Source organism: Lepisosteus oculatus, chromosome 10 (assembly GCF_040954835.1).
Source record: "Lepisosteus oculatus isolate fLepOcu1 chromosome 10, fLepOcu1.hap2, whole genome shotgun sequence".
NCBI classification, from domain to species: Eukaryota; Metazoa; Chordata; class Actinopteri; order Semionotiformes; family Lepisosteidae; genus Lepisosteus; species Lepisosteus oculatus.
In genome coordinates, this window is record NC_090705.1 from 4,135,964 (window position 1) to 4,149,169 (window position 13,206).

General features: G+C 39.1%; 1 protein-coding gene across 3 annotated transcripts in view; it reads left to right on the forward strand.

Annotated features, from left to right (window-relative positions):
* The window catches only part of LOC102690140 (electrogenic aspartate/glutamate antiporter SLC25A13, mitochondrial), a 61,662-nt gene extending 48,958 nt beyond the window's left edge, over positions 1–12,704 (forward strand). For all 3 annotated transcript variants that reach the window (XM_015357746.2, XM_006636169.3, XM_015357747.2), the window contains exons 14-18: positions 3,041–3,181; positions 7,064–7,202; positions 9,136–9,294; positions 9,480–9,570; positions 11,623–12,704. In XM_015357746.2, coding sequence (XP_015213232.2) covers positions 3,041–3,181; positions 7,064–7,202; positions 9,136–9,294; positions 9,480–9,570; positions 11,623–11,800 — 708 coding nt within the window. In that variant the 3' untranslated portion in view covers positions 11,801–12,704. The remainder of the gene's footprint in view (positions 1–3,040; positions 3,182–7,063; positions 7,203–9,135; positions 9,295–9,479; positions 9,571–11,622) is intronic.
* Positions 12,705–13,206: the final 502 nt, after the last annotated feature.

The following is a 13,206-nucleotide window of genomic DNA, read 5'->3' on the forward strand; positions in this document are numbered from 1 at the left end:
TATGCCCTCGGAAATGTTCCCTCCTTGTAATTGCTACTGTAATTTTGTTTGGAAGAGAGGTGGGTTGTTTTACTCTTTTCCATTTAAAGCATGCTTTAAATTAAGCGATTAAATCTTTTCTCAAAAATATGGTAGCAGTTATAAAAGTGACCAGTAAATGCACAAAACTGCAGATTTGGAAATTAATAAATTTGAACTTGATAGAAATGTACAAACAATTCAGCATTCATACTCCTGGAAGAAAATAAACACTCAATGCCTTTTTTGTGTGGTAGTGGAGAGAAACCCATGGAAACTGATGTCTATCTAATTGAGCTTTGCGGCTTTGTTCTTACAAAGTTAGTAACTAATAGCAACAGGAAAGGGAGAATAAAAATTGAAGCAGGACTGTAAATATGTTCTTATTTCGTCATTCTAGAGCACCAGTGAGGTAGATTTCTGGCCCAGTATCATAAGTAATACACTACTGGTCCTGTTAAAGGCAGTGTGAAAGACCTGCTCTTTAAATGTGAAGAATCTTCATCACCCCAAGTCTTCGTTTTAACTCTGTTACTAGTTCAAATCGTTTGAGGGTCCTGTTGCCTTTAGAGAAAGCTTCTGAACTCTTAATATTCTCCATTACAGGTGTGATGGAAGCTTTTCTTCTAGGAGCTGAACTCTGGCTTTTGCTTTAGATCATTTTTATAAAGTTATTCAGGCTAGTATAAATCTTTGTATTTGTAGTCACAAACAGATATAATTGAAAAAACACAAAGAAGATGATGTTTTCTGTAAACTATATAATTTATAGCCATATAATATATAAGTTATAATTATAGATTCAACAACAAAATATTAAATCACATGCATAAAATAGAATTAAAAAAATTACCAAGCTTTGACAAAAGTAAGCATTCTTAATTCAGTATTCAGTTTACAGCTTTTGGGTATTTTGGTAGAATATTTCCTCATTTATACTCCGTTTTGTGTGCTATTGCCATCTTTGGCTTTCTTTACGTGTCCGCCGCCTTCAAGTCTGATCCACAATATGTTGAGGGTTTGAAACCTGGGACCTGAGAAGGCCAGACTAAAATGACATCTTGCATATTTGTAGGTAGCTGTAGACCTCTTTTATCTTGCTAGAATACAAACTTGAGACCAATAAGCCTTTTAGCACTGAGTAACAGAGAGCTCAGAATGTTCTTTTTCAACACTCATTGGTCCTTCTGAAATCTAAAGGTTCCAGTGCCTGAGGAAAAAAAAAACAGGCCTTCGCAAAGCCTAATGATTTTTTAACAAACAATGTATAACCAACCGGAGATTTAATTTCTTTTCCTCTTTTTCACCAGTGATATGTTTTGATAATGTTTCTTTCAAAACATATGAACATGTTTTGTTCTTATTAATGTTCCCTTAACCATAAAATGTGGTTCAAGAACCGGTCAGAATTCTTCATCGAGACCTCTAATTGCTTCCTTTTGAGTACTGTTTGTAACAAATATTTGCATCCTGACTTCCCTGTTGTTACGTTAGTCAAACTGCTCAAATCTGAAAGTTTGGTCCGCCTCCTCTCGGTTCTCGTGTCAAATTCCTGGGCTCGGCTGCCCGAGCAGCTCTTCTTCCAGATTTTGCAGATGCCTTGGTTGGCCATCCTTACCCGGGGGTAGTTGGGGTAGGTTTTGTTCTCTTGTGTTTCGTCAGTCCTGGACCACACAGCAGTGTAGAACAGTGGTTAAGTCTCTGGACACCTGCAGGCTCAAATCCCAGGTGAGAGTTTGTTGTTGTGCCCCGATGAGCAAGGTGCTTCAAACAGCTGGCTCCAGTATGTTGTATGTTGTACAAATGTGTACTCTTGTATCGCTGTAATGCACTTTATTTTAGAATTGCTGTAACAGTCTTTTGGTTGACTAAGTTGATCACCTGGTTTCTGTTAATTCCTCATTCTTTTTTTTATTATCACAGCCATTCTCAGGTCATTCCTAGGATTTGTGCTGTCAATATTTTTGCTGTTTTTATTTTCCAGTGTATTTTTCCATTGCAACTCTGTATTTCAGTCTAACTGTAGGAAAGTTCGATTAATATAGCAATGTTTCTTATGAAATGTTGGTTGCCCAAATAGTTACACTAAATATAAATGAGGTTTTACATGTTTTCTCATAATAAGTAATAATGTGCATGTCTAGAATGTAGTAGGATCTCTGCTTTGTCTTTCAGTAGAATAATCTGACAATGTAGAAATTGTAGAGATCGCACAATGGCACAGTGGTTAACATGCTGCCTTGCAGCATTGGAGCACTGGGTTTATTTCCTGGGGTACTATCTGGTGTGTTCTCCCTTTGTTCCTGTGGGTTTCCTCTGGGTGCTCTGGTTTCCTCCCACAGTTCAAAGACAAACTGGTAGGTTAGGCTTCTGGATAATTGGCCCTGGTGTGTGTGTGTGTGTGTGTCGGTTTGCTTGCCAGGATACACTCCAGCTCCCCCATGACCCTGTACTGGATAAAGTGGTTAGAAAATGGAAGGATATAAAAAATGCCTCCTTCTTGGGTTTTTTTTCCCATTAAATTCCTAAATACTTTTGTCTGTGATTTTATAACTTTATGGAGGACTCAAAGATCTGATTGATTTTAAGCAGATAAAATGTGATACAGTTGTTTAGGTGCCTTGAATAAGTGATTTCCATTGAACTGGAAATGCATGTTTTTTTTGTTCGTTCCTTTATTTAGTCTATTGTTTGATTGCTGGAAACACAATTTACTGGGAATTACAGCAGACATATTCTGAATTAAATTCCACAAGACAAATAATTATAACAGCCTCAGAAATAAAGTAAGCACCTGTATTGGCATTTGAGGCAAAGCAGAATGAAGAAATGCATGTCGTTTCTTGGAAAGAATTATAATTTTTCAACAAAACGGGAAAAAAAAAACGTGTGATACTACGGCAGAAGGTGAATATTTTTTCTCCTTTAGACAAGAGTGGCTTGTCACCAAAGGATGAATTAATTTATCTTTGGAAGGGCAGGGAAATATTATCGGCTCTTGTGTCTCTTCCTTCTCTGCCAGGCTGGGGGCTCGCAGGTCATCTTTACAAACCCTCTGGAGATCGTGAAGATCCGCTTGCAGGTGGCTGGGGAGATCACGACCGGACCACGAGTCAGCGCACTGTCAGTCATAAGAGACCTGGGCTTCTTTGGGCTCTATAAGGTAACATCACTTTTACGCAGAGAAAGTTTCATACACAGTTGTTTAATTCACTGCGATGCTGCCTTCAGCTGACAGCAGAAAGAACCCAACTCCTCAGTGGTGATTTTGCAAGTAGGAGCTACCGTTGTTAGTTGTTCTCTGGAAAAGGCTTTGAATATTTTCTATTTCTTTGTTGCATCACTGATGATAAATAATTGCCGTATCTGAGCCACAGCAGCTATCCTAGCTTATAGCTTATGTGGGTTTTTGTAGTGTTAAGAGGACAAGAGACCACCCAATGAAGAGTAAGGTGTAGCATGGGTGGCACACACTAGTGATGTCTGTTATGTTGGTGCAAGACCCTGTGCATCGCGGTTTGATCCAGTCCACATTCTCCAGACAGCTGCAGATTGAACAAATTGCACTAGTGTGGCACAGAAGATACAGAGCTATGTACAGTATGTATAGATGTGTCCGTGTCTAAGCAAACAATTACAGGGTATAGGTAAAAGATTAAAAAATAATAATTATGTAATGTATACAAGGCTTAAATGGCTACAAATAATTTGTCAACACCTTTGACAGGTGATGTTGTTGTTGTTATTATCAGACATTATTTCGCCCTTATAAGGGCTCATGGGTATGGCATACCACATAGAGACAGGCACGATTCTGGACCTGTGACGAGCAGGTTCAAATCCCAGGTGAGACACAGCTATTGTGTCCTTGAGCAAGACACTTCACCCAGGTTATTACACTTGGCTGTATAAATGGGTGCAAATGTAAGTGCAAATTAATAAACATAGTCATTAGTAGGTAGATCACGTACCACGGACATATGTATGTATTGAAAAGAACATGCTTCCAGCAATGCCACATTTTGACATTATTTGCGTATAAAGTCAAAATGAGAAGAAGTTGTAAGTGTTCTGTCTCATAGTGCTGTGATTGGTTGAAGGTTAATTCATATTCATAACCATAAATCATTGCAACTGTATGACCTTGACACACCCTAAACTGGAAGCCAAAATGTTTCTTTTAATATATATTTAGAGTATAGTGGGATATCAAGATATGTGGGGCTAACTTGTTTTAAGGAAATTGAAATGCATTTGCGAATTCTTTAAAGCTAACTTTCAAATGAAAGTAAGATGCTCCTTTTAAGTAAAGTTTTCTTAGACCGTAGGCGCTTGTGTCCACGTTTGCATTAAGAAGTTAACCAAGTAATACACAGTTATTGAAGGAAAGTTATCCTGTGTTGAAGGTCCGGTGCTCTTAATGGCCAGTTTGCATAATAGCACATTAACAGCAGGTCTAAGCACCCAGACCATAATGTTGTTTTTGGTCGTTGGAGAAAAACAAAGATGCAAATGGAAACCAATGGCAATTGGTTTGTTTTCTGCTATTGAGGTGGTAATTTGTTGTTTTAGTTTGCTTAAGGTGATCCTATTGTGTGACATTCCAGTAAAAGGATTACAATAGCAGTTGAAACTGACATTTACAGTTGAACTAAACTCTTGAGAAAGAAATATGTGTTCCTTAGGACTATAAACCTGAAGCTGCAGATAACACATTCACTACTATTTCGTATAAACATTTAGAAACTCATTACTGGCAATGGTATTGTTACCATGTCCAAGCAAATGGTACTATCCATGTAAATACAGCACAAATTATGTGCTCCAAAGTTGACAGGTAAAAAGGTAATTGAATCTGTTTTTATAGTACGGAAGTTTGTCTGTTAATGAACCATGAAATTGACTTACGAACCTGTAGTGATCCTATTTTGAAAATTAGGAGAAAGAATGTAAATCATTTTCCCTACAGAATAAATGTGAACCATGTGGGTTTTGCTGGATTTCCATTGTTTTTAAGCACTTGCAGCCTTTTGAATTTATTATTAACAGTTTCTTTTAAAGTCTCAGGCCCAAAAAAAAACTCTGCATTTCTTTGTTATTGCACTGTGGGTCTCCCTGACCTGGGGATGTTTCCTGGAATTAAAATAGGATGCAAAAAACAAGTAGCATAGTACCTTCTTTTCAGCATGGTTCAGAGGAGTTGAGGGCTCTGGACACCGCTGTTGTGCCCTTGAGCATGTTGTTTCACTCAGAGGGCTCCAGTACAAGGCCCAGTTGCATAGTTTACTTTACAGAAAATCACCGTAAATTAAAATTTGTTCTCATCCGATTGATTTATGGGTCACATGAGTTATTGAAAACACTTAACTTTATGTGTTTCTCGCAGTAGAGCCCAGAACAATTTTGCTGTTCAAAGTTCCAAAAAGAAAAAAAAGAACGCACACCGAATATTATTAAGGCATCGTCCAATGAAAATTATTTCAAAAACAATGAAATGAATAGGACGCAGACTCTATAATAATTTATTTGAAGCGGTCTACGTTTTGGCACAAAAAAGCCTTCATCCGTGAGCATTCACAGCAGGACAGAAGGGTGTGCCTGCACCTTCCAGACCCACTGACTCCTTTTCCCCAGCCTATTACAGAGATGTCTTTGTGTGCATAATGACCCTCCCTTTCTAGTGAATGTACTTTGTGCAGAAGCATATTTGCTTGTATAGATAATGTAAATTGTAATTCACATGCAAAGGATCTTGCCTCTGTTCATCTGTGTCTCACCTTACATACAGCCTACAACCTTTTCCCCTCTGAACTTGAATTTAACTTGTGTTGCAAGATTAAGGGAATTACAAGCATTACGCTGATTGGAAGTGGCAGCTGAGCTGTAGCAGACATCACCAAATTCCCATTTCAAGGTGCACAGGGTTTATTAAGCCTCCCCCATATTAAGAGATATTGATGTTATCTTCAGGCTTTCAGCAGGTTGTCTGCATGGCCAGACAGGAGAGTGACTTGAGGAAAGAGATATCGAAGTGATCTTTGCTGCTGGTGTGTGTGTGCACGCAGATTAACCTGGAAATTAAATGAGGCTTGTCTTAAGTGTGCTTCACTTGGCATTAAAGAGTTTGATGAAGGGAAGATATTGCCTTTCAGAACATGGAAAACAGCTGTAAATGTTTGTGTTGTAGAGGTTTGTTTGGAAAAGCACCTTATTGTGTGTGTTTCTAATCTTTTTAGACATATAAAAAGATGAGAATAGAATATCTAGTATGTATACAGAGAAATCATTTAAACGATGTTTAATTGGCAAGTTCAATCACAGAATAAGCACATGATTGTTAGTTTCAGGATCAGTTGCCAAACAGCAGCAACACTGGTTTCCAAGAGCAATACTTTCAGAATTGTTTGTGACACTTCCGAGTTGAAACTGTCACTTTTCTGCTAAGTAATATATTGCACATCAGGCTTTATTTGGAAGCAATTAAGGATTAGATTTTCCATTTTTTTCAGTATCGTTAGAAAAAATATAACATTAACTTTGGTTTAAGTGAGCTGGCTGATTTAAAACGTTTTGAAACACGTTTATTAGTAATACAAACTAGAAAGGAAGGCACAGGCATACAGTAGGTCAAAATGGAATAAAGTGAATTACATAATAGCTTAGTTATCAAGTTATGATGTGTTGAATAAAAATATGCTCATTATATTGTATAATTAGAACCTCTGCTTTCTTAGATCCATGCTTGTACGTGAAACGCTCTTCAATGGCTGTACTAGTCTAATTTAGAAATCAACCTGGTCGCATTTTAGACGCTGCTTTTTATTATTTGATTCTATACTTTCACTTCTCCTTCTTCATATTCTCTTAGAATCAAGCTGAAGTTCTCCGCCAGCTTGCTTGAGGTTGCTACAGTATGTGATAGGGAGGGGGAAACTCTGGAGCTGCACAAGACAGACTAGTGTGCATCCGTGCTAACGTAACGTCTCCTGTCCCTGCTTTCCCCGGGGTGCACTCGCGATTAACATCCGGCTTCTCTCCGTCCCAGGGTGCAAAGGCCTGCTTTCTGCGCGATATTCCTTTCTCGGCCATTTACTTCCCCTGCTACGCTCACGCCAAAGCTGCTTTTGCTGATGAGGACGGTCAAGTGGGCGCTGGGAGTCTGCTGCTTGCGGGAGTCTTAGCTGGTAAGCACCCACATGGTCTTCAGTAGCTGCCTGTGACCACTGTCTCCATTGTGGTTTCCTAATTAGAATGTTCAGTGATTTAGCTTTGGTTTTCAAGCGTAGCAGCTGTGCCAAGTTCAAGGATATTTTCCACTTTTAATATATATGACCTGGCAGTTACAGAACAGTAGTAGGACCCGCACTGTATTGGAATAAGTGGTTCTTCCAGGTTGTAAATGCAAAGAAAAATTCTCTGCGTTATTTCTGTGTTTTTTTTAACCGATGCTTTAACTTTTAGTTTTTCTTTTCTTTTCTGGCTTATATCCAATCTTTTTTTTTCCTGTGGGTTTATTTTAGTTTTGTTTTTTTTTTCACAGACTTCTAAAGAAAACAGCTATTCAATAGAGACACTGATTATTACAGCCAAACCACCGTGGTTTGGACAATAAAAGAAACAAAATAAATTCATTTTAAAGAACACCCTTTTTCAAAGGGGATTTTGTGCATCTTTCAGCTCACCAGCTTGGGTTGGACAACAGTGCACAGTGGAAAAGTCCTTTAAGTCAGGATAGTTTTTTTCAATCTGTGCACCGACAGTCATGGTTAGAAATGGAAGAAAACTGAAAAATGAGTGGAGTACTTATAGTGCCAGTTTCACCACTTAGGTTGACTGACTGCCTGTTTAAACTTTAAGTCATTGCTAAAATATTTGATTAGAATTTGGCCACTACTTTTCCCATCAATGCAGTTAATCCAATCACATGAAAATCACGATTTAATTTTTTTTTCCTTTCTAAAAGAAGGCTCTGTAATGTGGCAGTTTATATCGTTTTGTGGTTTCTGGGAAAATAATGATTATAACTGGGAAACGGCTGATAAAAAAGCCTATTAAAAATGGGAGTGAGACACTGAAAAAAATATTTCAGCAGGACAACGGAATCAGTGAATCTTAGTCGGAGTAAATCTTGTTTTGGATTCATGAAGGTGTATATTAAAAACACCTTCATCAAACTGAACGTCCCCTGAGCAGTACTAATGTTGCGCACAAGTCATTGCAAGTTGCCGCTGTTAATAACTAGAACCATCTGCAGACTGAGCTAAAAACTGTCCACCTTCATCCCAGAGGGCGTTTTCAGTTGTGTGATTAAAGCTTTTCTGCCTGACACGTGGGAGCTGTTGACATTGTATCTCTTTTCTGTCATGTGCTGTTATGTTTTTATTGATCTTTTCTTTGTTTCTCTGTAACGTTGGTGTGAGCGCTTTTGGCCAGGTCATCATTGTAAATGAGAATCTGGCAGAGTGGACTCATCTGAATAAATACAGATTGTTTTCGTTATATTAAGAAAATCACACGACAGCAAAAAAATATATTTTGTACCAATAAAGGAGAAAGGTGCAGTGATATATTGGCACTAATGCTCCATCACACGTCTGAGGGCTTAATAGCTGTAGTGTTTATCAGTCAACCACAGTCCTGGTCATCAGTCATGGTATGAATAGATAATTCTGATGTAAGAAAGTCATTGACATCCAAAGAGGCTGCCAGACTGGATTGGTTGACCTTCAAAAGGGTGATGGAAATACTCAAAATAAAGCATGGAAGTAAAATGACTGGTGTTGTCTGAGGAGAGGAATGCCAGCTCATCAGCTTTCATTGTCTTGCTTCATAGACTTCTCTGCTGGTTTTATTCCAAAGGATGAAGTATGCAACAATGGGACCAGCTGACTTTGATCGCCATTTTACCAGCCTTTGAACAGGCAAACTTTCCAGTACTACAATTCTGTCGGCTTTAATTGTCCGTGCAATTAAAACAAATCGCGCTCCATACCTAGGTCACTGCAAAATATTATTTATTGCAACACCAACATCAAATAAAGTTGTGACCCGTGGCAAGGGTTTCCTTTCATCTTTGCAGACGAACCTGGCACGGTAACGATCCCTTTAATTCCCCAGGTATGCCTGCAGCCTCCTTAGTGACACCTGCTGACGTAATCAAGACAAGGTTACAAGTGGCAGCTCGGGCCGGACAGACCACTTACACCGGCGTCACTGACTGCTTCCGCAAGATCCTCAGAGAAGAGGGTCCCAGGGCTTTCTGGAAAGGCGCTGGAGGTACGAGCCCTTAACAGAAGTTGTTATTTAAATGCTGAGCACGTTAGGACCCAACAGACGTTTGCTTCTGAAGAGTTGTTTGGTTATTTATGTCTGCGAAGGAACCTTTTCTCATGCAGCAGATCACGTTAATGGCGGGGTTTGTCTCCTGGTGTCTAATCATTTCTGTCTTCTGGCTTTTGTAGCCCGAGTGTTCCGCTCCTCCCCTCAGTTCGGTGTCACACTTCTTACCTATGAGCTGCTGCAGAGGTGGTTTAATGTCGACTTTGGCGGACAGTAAGTTGGTGCTCTCATTTATTTCGCAGCTGGTGATTCCCACATCGGCTTACTTTTCAAGGTGTAATAATCTTGGGGTGTGGGAGAGGTTCGCAAAAAAGTGAATTAGCACTCGACAATGGGATATGCTTACTCACGATATTTTGAGCGTACTGTATAAAGAAACATCACTTGCAAATGCAATACGCTCACAAAGTTATTTGCACTAAAATGCTAACCTGTCAAGTGCAGTGATATTTTATTGAACAGTCATGTTAGTCAGTTTATTATGCTGCATATTTTTGCATTTGATCATTAACAAGGTGGTGTATTGGGAGAACTCGAATGCTAGAATGTGTGGCTGCCATTAGAAACGATAGGAGCCATAAATGTGTGACTCATGGTTAGCCCTGGTTAGCAGTGGTTGTCTCATGGCATCCTGTCATATTCCTCTTGTGAAGCCTGGATAGCCATGTGCCTCTTCACTGCTGCCTGATCCCTGAAATCATTCCAATTTATCTGGTAAACATTCCATAGGGTTCAATCTAGCAAGCAGGGCATCCACTTTCTCATCCTGCTAACAAGGCGTTGTTACACAAGCAGCATGAGGACGTGCATTGTCCTGCTGGAATGTTGTCATGTCAAGATGAGCCTGCAGGGAGGGCAGCTAGTGAGGTGTCAGGAAGTGATCGATGTAGCAACGTGCAGTCAGGTTGCCATCGCAACACAACACTCCTGTCCAGCTCATCACACCTGGACAGACTGGCCTGTTGCACATCTGCACCACACCCGGTGATGCCCACCAGGGTGGTCTGGTTCATCACTAAACAGTACTCGACGTCAGAGCTGTCAGGTCCACCTGAGACCTGACATTTTATCTTGATAAGTGGGGTGTTGAGGGTTTCTTTCTGTTTTTTCTTTCACTAGGCTTGACATTCAGCAGGTTGAATTGCCTCATTCCCTGCGCCTTATTATTGTTCTCACCGATGAGTCTCTCGAGTGTATCTTGGGCAGTCATAAATGATCTAGTAATCAAACTGATACCAAAGATACTTTGTCCACATCCAAAATCTGTAGATTATATTCTTAAAAATATATAGTGCATAAAGTGGTGTTTCTTTTGATGTTCAGTGCAGATATATCAGCACACCTAGAGAAGAGGTTAGCAGATTTTCCGAAGTACAATCACAAATTTCTGATCGAAGTGCAGTTTTATTTTTCATTTAGTTTTGTGTTTTTTAAGAAGGACTCTGTCATGAGATCAAAATAAGTATAGGTCAACTGACTGCTACAGCACATTTGACTGGAAATCATATGATATTTACATAAAAGCTGCGACCAAAAATGAACGGTGTGTATTCATTCTGAACTCTTTAATTACAGATAGTAGAAAAAAGTGTATTCAAATTTCAGTTTTAAACACTTTCTCAGCTTGATGATATAACCTGTCATGGTAGTTTGCTAATTTAGAAAAAGAGCAAAATGGTTGATCTGTTGAGATTTGCCCATTTGAATGAATATAGAGCCAGTTTCATTCTTATCTGTCTAGTTAGGTAACTACAGGATTTTTCATTCGAACTCCAGAACCAGCTGCGGGAAAGTTTATGAAAGAAAGTGTCCTACGAAGTGAAGGTGCCTATCATACAACTCTATTTATTAAATCTAGTTTAGGGGTTTATTTACTTTTTGCATGTCATTTTCATAACCCTAGAGAAATGTAGGCATTACCAAATGCGTTTTTCTAGCTGGTAGCGTACGTCATAGTTTTAATAGTGCATACATGTACCTTGGAATGAGTGAGTTTTCTCCACTATACTCCACATACAGTAGTTCATAGTTCATCATGTCCATATGAAGATGCAGAATAATTCCAACATGACTCCTTGTGTTCCTCACTGGAAAGGTCAAAAGTGCTAATGTCCATGAATCATTCATTACATTTTATTATTTTGGAAAGAAAAAAGAAACAGCCGCCGTTGCGTGCTTATACAGTCACTTAACTTGTTTATTGTAACTGGAGGAAAATGTAAAGAATGAAAACAATCTTTTTTTCTCCTTTCCCTTTTGGCACAGCAAACCGAGTGGCACCGAACCCTGTCCTAAACCTCGAATCAGCCTGCCAGAACCGAATCCAGATCACGTTGGAGGTTTTAAGTTGGCCTTGGCTACGTTTGCTGGAATCGAAAGAAAGTTTGGACTCCAGTTGCCCCGTTTTGAGGCGCCAGTGCCCTCGTTGCCAGCTCGGTCTTAATGGCCTGGGAGATCAGCACTGGTTTCCAGTCGCACACCACCCCAGCAGTCACTTGGCTGCACTGTTTCAGCTGCTGGGGCATCAGAGAGCTTCCTTTCAACTCAATACTGTGAATTCATATTGTGGCTATTCTAATATTCATTTCTTAAAAAGAACTGGAATATAGTTAATAACATGCTGTATTTTAATCCTTACTGTTATTTATTCCAGGTGTAGTATGAGACCTATTTAAGGAACTCATTTATATTCTTTTCTTTTCTGATATTTCTGAACACTGTGCTGCTGGTAGAGCTGCCTCCCTGCCTTAGTCACCAGGCATAGCCCATGTCCTGTTAAAAGTGCGTTGGGTGACTGATAAGCCAATAATACTTGTATTAACAAGACAGTACGGCATTGATGCTGTTAAGATAAAGAATGATAATGATGATGAATTGTCAAGTGTTTACTAGAATGTCTTTCATATGCATAAGAGAACATGTCTCATAGCCCTTGAGCCAGAACCCAGCTCTGTTAATAGACTGATAATGTTGCTGTTCTTAAAGAAGCTGGGATGTAATTTGCTTCAGTGGTGAAAATAAAACCATGTCAAGCAAGCAGTACAAGGACATCTCAAGCATGATAAGTAAGGCCTGAGAAAAGAAAAGTATATTTCTGAACCTCTCATCGACTTGTCTTTGTCACTGTTCTGTTAGGCATGTGAGTCATTTGTGTTAAACTGTGAATGATAAAAAATGTTTAAAAAGTAAACTTAATCATTTAACCACTTGAATATATATTAATTTTTAATTGTCAATCAAAAAATGTTTTTGTTTTTAATGTCTTTCTTAGCCTTTTAACATTTCTAGCAATATCATTTTCGTCTTTTTAACACAATAAAAAATGTCTGACATCCTGATGTACCACATGAGATGATTTCATTGGTTTGTTAGTGAAGAATTTCCCAGCACTGATCATGGAGATGCCAAACATACTGCCGTTCCTTTTTTCTTAATTGACATCTTATTGAAGCAAGTGGCTTGATTAGAACCTTTTTCATGCTTTTTTTCCTACTCTGTGTTCGAAGGTAAGCTCCAAGATATGTATACAGTTTTAAGAGCACAGCCTGGAATGAAGGGCTCCCCTCACCAGTACTGATACTGTGCCAGTCAGGCTTGCTGGTTGCCACAGTTAGACTCTTCTAGCTCTGTCCTCTAATATACGAAGGGATATCACACTGTTGAAGGACTTTATTAATGAGGGTACCAAGCTGCCTGATTTATGGCAGTACTTCAATGAATACACACCTCCAGAAGCACAGATAAAACAGCCCACTTTGGAGCCCTCACTAAACGTTTATACACTGGGGCTAGCCCACTTACCAACCCAAACCACTGTCAGGCAGAACATAAAAAATATCTTATTAGTCA